At 38.8% G+C, this 11,446-nt stretch overlaps 2 protein-coding genes across 2 annotated transcripts; both read left to right on the top strand.

The window, feature by feature from the left end:
* Positions 1–1,083: 1,083 nt before the first annotated feature.
* Positions 1,084–9,989, top strand: LOC136241402 (E3 ubiquitin-protein ligase TRIM36-like). Its single transcript, XM_066032596.1, has 2 exons — positions 1,084–1,184; positions 8,848–9,989. Exon 2 carries the CDS (start codon positions 8,858–8,860, stop codon positions 9,605–9,607), a length of 750 nt encoding a protein of 249 aa, XP_065888668.1. The 5' UTR covers positions 1,084–1,184; positions 8,848–8,857; the 3' UTR covers positions 9,608–9,989.
* On the top strand, positions 9,857–10,642 carry LOC136241277 (RING finger protein nhl-1-like). Its single transcript, XM_066032469.1, has 2 exons — positions 9,857–10,229; positions 10,368–10,642. The coding sequence occupies exons 1-2, from the start codon at positions 9,857–9,859 to the stop codon at positions 10,640–10,642; spliced, it is 648 nt and encodes a 215-aa protein (XP_065888541.1).
* Positions 10,643–11,446: the final 804 nt, after the last annotated feature.

Below are 11,446 nucleotides of genomic sequence, written 5' to 3'. Positions count from 1 at the left end.
TTTTTGTGTGGGGGCGGAGAAAAAAAGGGTCTGGTGGATCTCCAATACATTTTTTGTGCAGCCGGATCTACAACTTTTGGGGATCGTTGATTAGTTGTGATGAATAGCAAAGGCTTGTTAACGAAGCGACAATAGGAAATACGGCGCGCGTTTGCTTGGCAAGGCTGCATCCTTTTTTTTTTTTTTTTTTTTTTTTTTTACCCGGGCTTGATGGACTGCCCTTGCCTACCACCCCCAGCACATAAATGGCCTGTGCTGGACAAACCGGGACTTTCTTAGTCCACGGCAAACTGAGACTCTGCCCGAATCAGCTCCACAATTGGGGGAGTCTTAACATAGTGACCGATGGATGAGCGGGCTCCGCGGATGCATTGTATGGAGGACCGCAAGAGAGAAAAAGATAGACAGCACCTTAACCACCCCATGACAACAGAGTAATCATCGCCCCACTTGTTTGAAAGTTGATGAGCCAAGCGTTGATCAAGGCTGCATCCTTGGGTACGCGCGCCGTATTTCCTATTGTCGCTTCGTTAACAAGCCTTTGCTATTCATCACAACTAATCAACGATCCCCAAAAGTTGTAGATCCGGCTGCACAAAAAATGTATTGGAGATCCACCAGACCCTTTTTTCTCCGCCCACACACAAAAAGAAAAAAAGCGGTCTGGGCACGAGACTAGACCCGCTGGGGACTCTACAATAGAAAAGTTCTGTGCTTGGGTAGGTGAGCGTTGTCCCTTGACCACTTACATAAGAGGTGTGCCATAATAGCCACAGATGGCTTCATCCCTCTCTTAAAGGCATGGCTTCATACGGTTTGTAATGATCAAGTAGTTATTGCTCTAATGAAAGTGGTCAAGGAACAACCAACGCTCACCTACCCAAGCACAGAACTTTTCTATTGTAGAGTCCCCAGCGGGTCCCCAGACCCTCGGATAGGAGCAGGCGTTTAATATCTCTAATCGATAAGCGCCGTGCAGAGAAATCTTCCACCTGGAGTCTTGCTTGATGCATAAACAGGTAGTGCGTGCATATATTATAGTGTAACTGTGCATAATATAGTGATTGTCCTCCACTACACTGTAGGCTGATTTCGTTTCGTTTCATTTTCCGTTTCGATTCCGGTTTTTATAACTATCCGGAGTAGTGCGGGGCCGCACGCAGTTACCAAAGAGTTCCAGGACTGTAAGTTTAGTGTATTCTATTTTTAAAGTTATTTTAAAATGCGAGTAAAATGCCACTGAAAGGGGGGGGGGTTCGAACCTAGTCTCGTGCCCAGACCGCTTTTTTTTCTTTTTGTGTGGGGGCGGAGAAAAAAAGGGTCTGGTGGATCTCCAATACATTTTTTGTGCAGCCGAATCTACAACTTTTGGGGATCGTTGATTAGTGGTGATGAACAGCAAAGGCCTGTTAACGAAGCAACAATAGGAAATACGGCGCGCGTACTCAAGGATGAAGCCTTGCCAAACAGACGCGCGCCGTATTTCTATGGTTGCTTCGTTAACAGGCCTTTACTGTTCATCACCACTAATCAACGATCCCCAAAAGTTGTAGATCCAGCTGCACAAAAAATGTATTGGAGATCCACCAGACCCTTTTTTCTCCGCCCCCACACAAAAAGAAAAAAAGCGGTCTGGGCACGAGACTAGTTCGAACCATTAATAACACACTATTATCTGACCACACCGGCTCTTGAACAATAATAACTCATTGTAGTGTGCAATTACTTCTTCACGAGATCGCTTACAGTAATATAATCAAGTATTTCAAATAAAGTGCACCTATAGCACAGCAGTCAGTACTTTCACTAGGGAGACGAAGACATTGCAAGACTCTGGAACAGCTTAAAGAACCATAACTAATTTACTATTGTAATTGTGCATTTAATAGTATGATCATAGTGATGACACCCATGCATGCTAATGTAGTTTATTTACAGTTTAAGGAGGTACATAACTCCCTTGTAAGGGTCATAGAGAAGCCACTATTTGTGATTAGCTACATTCATGTACAGCAAGGTATGTAGTTGTACCATTTGTGTGTCTGAGGCATGTAGCAAGACCACCTTTTCTTCTTTTGACTTTAGTCCTTCGTGAGAATAGTACAGATGCTGTAGTTCAAGTCTGCAAGTGGTATATGCATGACTATGGGTGTGTTCCTATTGACAGTTCAGTGTTCTGACGTGCACTATTATGTAGACTCAATTGGTTTAGTATAAGCTCTGTGTTTTCTGTCCGTCCAGGGTGCCATAAATAGTGTCAGGGCATGGTCAGGGTTTCCACCATGAAAATAATTCAATATGTCTTAGTATTTTTAGCATTTTCTAAGCTCTATTAGAGACCATAGAAAATAAAGTAGGGAAACAAGCTCAAGGTAGGTCGCCTATACCTGCAGATATGCTAGTGAACATTTGATCCCTACTTCGGCCTATACCCATGGGATTAAATGCTCAGTAGTATGTCTGCAGGTGTAGGTAATCTCCCTTGTTTCCCTACTTTTATTTCTATGATTCCTATTCGAAATTAAGTTCCTTATACTTGTTTTTGTTTACTTTAACATCATTATGACTGGTGAACCCGCACACAAAGGATGGTACCAGAGGTAATATTTTTGTCTAAGCACATGCCCTTACTAACTCAAAAAGTGTAGTGGCCATTATACTTTGCTTTCAGCTATGTTCAGCCCGTTACACAACACTGCAAACAAAGAACAGTAGAAGTGATACCTTGGGCTGTCAGCAAAAAGAAATGGGACACAAAGGAGGACAGAGTCTATGATACATTCATTGTACATATTACGGTATGCTAAAAGGCACCTGTTGGATTTAAGTGACGTTGAACAGTGAAAATACAAGCCCGTATGTAGCCTTAGCTGTTATCAAGTTATGACATCAATCAGTCAGTCAGCAGAAAATTCCACTGAATATATAATTTTAAAAATTTCTTAGCAACCTATCTGAAGTGTGTTTGGATGTTCTGGTGACATTTTTGTGCTTGACTCTACCTAACAAATACTGCCAAGGCACCATGAAGCTATTGTGAAGCTAATTTCTGGTCAGTATTTTTTTGTGAATAGGTGTTAATCTCCATGATCCCTAATATACTACAGTACTACTGTACTGTATGATAATTTCTTAGTCACTGTACACGAATGAAAAACCCAAATTTACAACAAAACAAAAAAATGCAAGTAAAATCAGCTACACACTGTACGCAGCAAAGCTTATTGTGTAACAAAAATCAGGGGCAGATCTAGGGGGGAGTTTCTGAAGTTTCCCGAAACTGGTCAAGCATATTTAGGCAATTAAAAATTGATTTTGCATTAATTTACAAGTGTATCAAAGGTTCAAATTGGGGAATACTCTAATAGAGCAGTCAACCACCCTAATAGAACAGTCACATTTTAAAATTTATTAAGTTCAGCTGAGTGATATTTCAGTTCACTGTTCAAGTGTAAAATAGTCTAAAACCATATTACAAAGTGTTTAAGACCTGAAATATTTCCTGGAGGCATGCACCCAGACCCCCAGAATGGTATCCATGTCTGTTGTATGTTTCAACCTCACATATGTAACTCCACCTCTTAACTATTTAGTTTGCTCCTGGATTGAACTATGCCAGCTGAAGCAATGGTTGCTAGGCAACCTAAATTACTTAGGTTGTTAGGCAATCTTAATTACTTAAGCATATCTATGATGCATAAGCAGACAATTCATTTTGTGAACGCTGTCTTTTTATGGAACACTGTACCATACACTGTTTTTACCCTCAATCCAGCATCAAGCCTAGTTTTGCTTTTAAGTAACTAGTATTGTTTTTTTTTTTATAGTTGTTCTTTGCTATTTGTCTTTGTTTGGTTTTGAATCTGTTAAGGAAGCACCTTCATACAGACTTTGTCCTTTAACAATTAAATTTTACTGACTCCATGCATATATTCACAGGCTTTAAGCAGGCCCCTAGTGGGACAGCATTCACAGAATAAATCAGATAATAGTTAATTATAAGTGCTAGCAGGCACTTTTAATTGTAATCGATAAGCGCCGTGCCACGCGAGACTAATTTCCACCAGGCATCACATGCTCAAATGATCATGTGATACACCCACAGAAAATAATGTACCGATGATAATAGTATTCACCACTACTGGCATTAGCAACCTTCAGAAGTAGTGCAGTGCTGCAAGCAGCAATCAGAGAGCTCCAGGGCAGTAAGCTCGGTGTAATTTTTAATTTCTGTCAGTGAAAAGGGGGCATACCCACCTTGGCTATGCCCTTTAACAATACCATATATTTCAAGGGATTCATGTTTGCAAATCTGCAATAATTTTAAATCATCTGTCAGCTGCTAACAGCAGAAAAGTAGATCATTCATTATTATTGGACCTTCAATGTACTATGCCCAGCTTGTTACAATTGAGATTGGTTACTTAGGACAGTTTATACCTGCAACACTGGCCAACGTATCTCATGTCGGGGGTATGCAAGTTACCATCCAGAGCTTTTAAGCCATTGTTTGATCAAGCTGCCAGAATTGCAATATCCTGCTCATACAGATTTTTCAATGCTTGCGCTCCTCAGAACTGTGGGATCTGACAGATCTGTTAAACTAATTACATGATTTATTTGTCTGCTTTGCTTCTTTTGTGTGTGTGTGGGTGTGTGTGTGTGTGTTTGCCTTGCCAGGGCTCCAGCTACTTTAAAACTTCTTGGTACCCTGCGTCTAGGCCCCTTATTTCCTGTAAACAAAGTGCATATTCTTTGCACCATTCAAGATACTCTAAAAGAGCAGTTATATAACAGCAAGGTGTATATTTAATAATCAATATACCACTTTAGCGTGGGAGTTCAAAGGCGCCGCTCAGGGTTTAACTGGCATATTGCCCAGGCAATATCATGGGAACGCAGTTTGCTCATGGCTTTGATGCCCAACCAGTTCAAAGATATGGTATGCTTTGACTCCTTATATTGAGCGACACAGAATATTTAATTATGGGTTTGGGTTTGTAAGTTAGGCTAGGCTCAGTGTAGTTGATTATGTAAACTATATATATGTTCTAAAATGAATGATCTGTATAACAAGTGCTTGGGTGATTCGTGGATGCGTATTTCTACCCACTGTGTAAGGGGCATGTCAGCCATTGAGCAACTATGAAACAAGAAGAATATGACAACCCAGGTGAGTAGATTATAGTCCTAAGTATTAACTTACTTACTGCCACAATAGTAAGGTTTAATGTAGTATTAAAAACTTTGCACTTCAAAAATCAATCCCACAATCGAAAGTTTTTGGTGTGTGTCGAACATCGCAACATAGGTCTGAGAGCTATTTGCCCGCACAATTGAAACCACAATCAATCATCAGATGTTAGTGTATAAAACAAATGGGGTGAGTGCTCTGTAGTTCTTTCACCTATCAGGTGACTGTGCCTTGAGTGATATATATCACTTGTACCATGGCTGCTTGGGATTTTGTTGATATATACACCTGCTGCCCTTGGGCTTTGGGTGTATATATCAGCAAAATCCCTTGCAGCCATGGTATAACTATTAAATAATCACCTCCCACCCGCATCATTTTTTGCTGCTTTAGGTGATTGGAAATGAATAGTAGAACAATTGTGGCCTAATAATATGAGCTTTTATAACATTCACTTTGGACCAGTTTAATAACTAATTTTACTATCATAATCATGCATTAGCATGATCATAGTGACCCTGTTGATTATTTTATGGTTTGAAGAGGTGACTCCCTTGTAAAGATCGTAAGGAAGCCTCCATTTTTGATTATAGCTACATCCATGTACAAAAAGGTATGTATTTAGGTGTGTAGCTACACTGTGCATCAATCTGTTATGTGTCTGAGGCATACAGTCTCGTGCAGCAAGACCGGTGTTTCTATTTAATAAGTTTTGCAAGCAGTGTACATGACTATTGGTATGTCTTAATTGACAGTTCAGTGCTCTAGCATGAACAATTGTGGAGATCCAAAACTATAGGCTCCATGTATTCCTGTCTTTGTCCAGAGTAGCTACCATAAAACAGTATGGTGTTCATTGTTAGGGTTTCCACTGTGATAATTCAAACTCAGTATTTTTTGTAGCAGCTAGACAGATACAAGAGATAATTATTTTCTTAGTCACTGTACAAGATTGTTGATAAACAAAAGACAAACATGAATTCACAAAAATGCGACATTAGCTATATGCAGCAAAGCTTAAACAATACTCCAAACCGTACAAGTGCTTATTTCACATCCTGTAAAAATAATAATTTGTCGTGTTTTAATTTATTGCATCATGCCACTAAATGACGAGCTTGTGTAGTGATCAATGTTTTAGTCATAAAATGGTCATGTGTCATTGTTGTTGAAATGAGCTATACTAAACTTGCAAGGCCAAAAGTACATCATCTAAACATACACACAAAATGCATATATGGGTCATTCCATGCCAAATCAACAAAAATATGTTGATGTTAAGCTACTTCTAAAACCAGGTGCCCATGCAGTTAATTCCAATCATAGCTATACATCAACTATCTAGTTATTTACAAATACACTGTTTTATGTAATAATAGCTGCCACAAATTCGCTATTCAATTATTGTAATTGAATGTTTTTATAATTCATTAATTTGATTGATTACATTGCTATGCACTCTTAAGGAAGTATATAACTCAATTGGACCACTTTACATTACAAATTACATACAGAAATGTCTTCTTGTTTTTATTTGGGTAAGAAAGTACAGGACATGCCCCTTTCAACTAGAAGGACCCTGGTAGCATACCAGACCTACAACATTGTTAGACGTCTGTGAACAGGGCCGGAGCAATACCGGACCACTTTTCAACTACTTGAATTGTAAAAAGATTGATATACTCTAATAGAGCAGTCATCATGATATATTCTAATAGAACAGTCATCTCAATACTCTAATAGAGCATTCAGTATACAATATAGCCACTGTTCTACTTAGTCTAAGCCATTATACATGTATGTTAATTGTCTTCAAATCACTCAAAAGTTCCAATGAGTCATCTGCATGGCATTGCATTGGGATAATATGTATGTCATGCAGGCATTAGCAATTATAATCTCAATGGTTTCTGTATCTCAAAGAACTAATAAAATTGTGAAAGTAAAATTTTAGATATGAAATTGAATTAATTGGTATTGTAGTACAAAATTACCAGGATATATCCTTGATGTTAACCATAAGGAGAAAGAGGCCTTGCAAGTAAAATAGCTTCTAGATGCCATTTCAGAGCATCTATTTTCAAAAATTTCCCTGGGGGAGCATACCCCCAGATGCCCCTAGCTTGGCATGATGTGCGTACTTATCACATGCAGTTGAATTGAGTATATACCACATAAAAGCAAATAATCTAAAAATCACATCTGATCAATAAAAAAAGTAGTGTACATGACTGTGACCTCCATTGCAGTCCATGCATGGATGGCTGGACCACTCAAAATCTTTGGGCTCCGGCCTTGTCTGTGAAATCAAATAGATAGGTCAGTCACAAAGTCTATAGAGAATTTCCACACCCATATTTCAGACTGCCTAGATACCACCTCGGAAAAGTTTACCTGTGTGGAAGTTTTATACAGACTTTGTGTAGCTTTCAATTCTTACATGCTACCTTTAAGAGTTTTGCTCACGTGGGTGCATACGGACAGTCATAAATACAGAGGATTGCAGAATTTATGCGATACAGAAGCTACAAGAAATGTAACCTATCAAAGTTGTGGTGACTTAATTTGGCTCATTTTCAAAGTAGATGAATCATGATATTTGGTTGTTGCTTTACAGTTTTGTTACGAACATTCTGCAACCTCTGTAGATAGGTAGGCACGTGCGCACGCGCGCACACACACACACACACACACTCCTTTGATGCCACCCAATAAAGTTGAGTTCAGCATAGCAGGGTCCTAAGTAAGGACCAGTGTGTGTGTTGTAGAAAGTATCATCTCCTTGACAGCGGAACTGTCAACTACAGAAACAGTTATAAATAATACCTTGCTGGAGAGAGTTTGTAGCACAGGGGGCAGAACACACACACGTGTACTCACTTTTACAAAATAATTTTAGTGAACCAAGTGCACCCACAGCTGGTTTTCAGCTGTGGGCACACGCCGAGTCTTTTGATTTTGCACAAACATAGGCTTTATCTCTGGTTAATTTCATTGGACACCTTTTAAGTTAAAAATTTCTGTGAAAAATTTCATCTACAATTATTTTGTTCAGTGCCAAAGTAGGGACTTTCCCACTGTAGTACCATCTTATTTTATCACTTGGATACCTACTTCATTTTTAAATTAATAATTGTTTGTTTAGTTTTATGTTTCAGTACACATGTGTGACTGCTCTATTAGGGTGATTGCTGTATTAGAGTATATCAAGTCAGCCTTATACCTGCCAGGGTGCATGGTCTTATTTTCACTATACCATAATTATAAATACAGAAACCAATAAGGGACAATAAGGAATCGTGTTCAAGTAAATAGATTGTTAAGAGGCATGGTCTCTGTACTTGATCATTATTATAAATCAGCCAAGATTATTATTAATGGGTGTGATCGTGAAGTTACAGGTGTCTACCAGTACCTTTTACAGCTTTAAATAATTTGCTTCTCAAGTAAAAGTGTTAATGCGGAAAATTAATGCCTAGATAAGATTTTGTCTGCATGTTTGTAACTGGATTGGTTGCGGTTTTGTTCTTTCTTTGACATATTTAGCATGCTGCTAGAAAAAAAGCTCTGTGTGTGAATCAAATTATTCTGACAGTGAATAATGTTATAATTATTATATACATTTGCCTTTATATGTAACAATCATGTTATAGGTTTATAGGAATGGCTGCCAACAATGCCCAGGTTTGTGAGGAACACGACAAGTGTGAGTACAATTACTATTGCAAGGATTGTAAGAAGAACATTTGCCTTGTTTGTAAAATACCTGGTCATGGGGCGCACTCAGGACACAATTACTGCACAATTACACAAGCTACCACTGAGTTCACGGATGGAGTGAAGGAGACCAGTGATATAATAGATGAAATGATTAAGGGTCTTGATGAAGGAAAAGTCAAGATTGAAAAAATAAAGGCTAAAATACAGGAACAAGGTGATGATGTAAAGAAAAAGATTGACAACCACTACAATGAACTGGAGCAAAAACTAAACAAACAAAGAGAGGAAATGAAACAGCAGGTAACTGAGGCAGTGAAGCGGAAAGAGAACACACTGACTACTCAGCTGTCAACAGTAGGACAAGCAAAAAGTGAAGTACTGAATGTGAAGGGAATGAAAGATGACCTAGAAGAGAAGTTTAACCAAGAGGTCTTGTCCAATAGTGCAGCACAACAGAAACAGGTGATTGATGACTGTTTGCAGCAATTAAAATCTGACCATGACAAAATCAACCTTGAACCTGAAGAAATAGATAACATTGAGTTATTTCCCTCCAAGTCTCTTTTCCCTCAGTTTTGTAATCTTTCTGTAGGCTCAATCTCAGCCAACTCAAAGTTGTTGATACCAGTTGAGGTTTATTTGAATAACAAAGTTACAGCTACTCTCCTCACAAAAGATGCTGAAGGTCAGTAGTGTTCTGAGGGAGGTAATCAGGTGTCTATGCAGCTGGAAACTAGCACAGGGAAAATCACCACTTTACAAACAAAAGACAATAGTGATGGCTGTTATGTGGCTTCTTTTGTTGCTGAACAAGTTGGAGTAGCAAAGCTTTCGGTGTCAATAAATGGTTTGCAAATCAGGAGAAGCCCCTATAGCATTGCTGTCCAAAGGAATTACCAAGCAGTCAACCAGCCCACAAAGATAATCAATAATAATGGTAGTATGGGCTATCCCTGGGGTATTGCATTTGGTAGGTATGGGGTGTGGGCAGTAGCTGATCATACCAACCATTGTGTATATTTATTTGATGGTGAGGATCAGTTAGTTAGGAAGTTTGGCAGGAATGGCACCAGTGATGGTGAGTTCAGGTCTCCTTGTGGTATTGCATTTGATGAAGACAATCACATATACGTGGTTGATAGTAGTAACCACAGGGTACAGAAGTTTGATATTGATGGTAACCGCTTGCTGCAGATTGGAAGTCATGGTTCAGGAGATGGTCAACTACAATCTCCATATGGTATCACAACACATAATGGTAGAATATATGTTGGTGATAATGGTAACCATCGTGTATCAGTGTTCCTGTACAATGGTCAGTTTTGCATGTCTTTTGGTTCTGATCACTTAAGGAGTCCCTAAAATGTAGCAGTTAATGTCAATGATCAGGTGATTGTTTCTGACATTAGTCATCATTGCTTAATTACATTTACTCATGATGGTCAACATATAGGCAGAATTTCTACAAAGGGAACTGATAGGGGTCAGTTGTATAGCCCATCTGGTCTTGTAACTGATGTGAATGGCTTCTTCTTGGTTGGAGAAGTTAGTAGCAGTACTGACCGTGTGTCTGTGTTTGACCATGCTGGTGTTTTCATTAATTGCTTTGGATCTAGTGGTTCTGCTAGTGGCCAGTTTAATAGTCCTAATGGAATTGCTGTTGGTCTTAACGGTAGCATCTATGTTAGTGACTATGGCAACAAAAGGATTCAGATCTTCACCAATTAATGACCTTATATGTGCATATTTTGCAAGTGACTACTGACTATATAGCTATTATAGACTTGCTTTTGGTGTATTTTTATAGGCATTTTAGCTGGAATTTTTTTAGGTTGCAAATAATTTGATTTTAATACCAAATATATACATTATAGTAGCTAATGTTTAGTATACATTACGTGTACACTGTGTGCTGTGGTTTGCCTTGTAACAACATAGAGCTGTGTGTCAGTGTCACTAAAAATTTTTCGTAGTTTAACATGTAGTTTTGGTATATCTATACCAAACTGTGAAAAAAGGAGTGCAGCCAATAAAAAGCCATGATGCATGGTAGGTTAGTGGTAACAATTGATTCAGGTGAACTTGTGTTGCCTCTTAGGATTCGGCATATTATTAAATTTTTTGCCATTAACCTAGCTACTGAACATTCTACAGGATGATATGTAGCGTAGCTAAACACTCTACGAGGTGACTCGTTTTGTAGCCAACTATAAGGTGGCATTTACATATTGTTACTTTTGTATCTGAAATCTCTACAAGCTAAGGTGACTTGTTTCATAACATTATACGTAGCTGTACAGAGTGATATGTATCGTAGCTGAATTCTCAACAAAGTAAATCACTTGTAACTGAACTCCACTGGTGACTTGTTGCACATTCCACAGAGTGACTAGTTCTGAGGCTGAACCCATGGTTAGCTTGCCAGGTTTCACTGTATCCAGTGGGGAACAAATGCTAGAGACATCACTCACTTAGGATGTGCCATAAAGTCACCTTAGGGGAATGCATCAGGCTATTATATATGAGAAAAAC

This window comes from Dysidea avara, chromosome 12 (assembly GCF_963678975.1).
Source record: "Dysidea avara chromosome 12, odDysAvar1.4, whole genome shotgun sequence".
Lineage (NCBI taxonomy): Eukaryota > Metazoa > Porifera > Demospongiae > Dictyoceratida > Dysideidae > Dysidea > Dysidea avara.
This window is presented reverse-complemented; position numbering and strand designations above follow the sequence as displayed.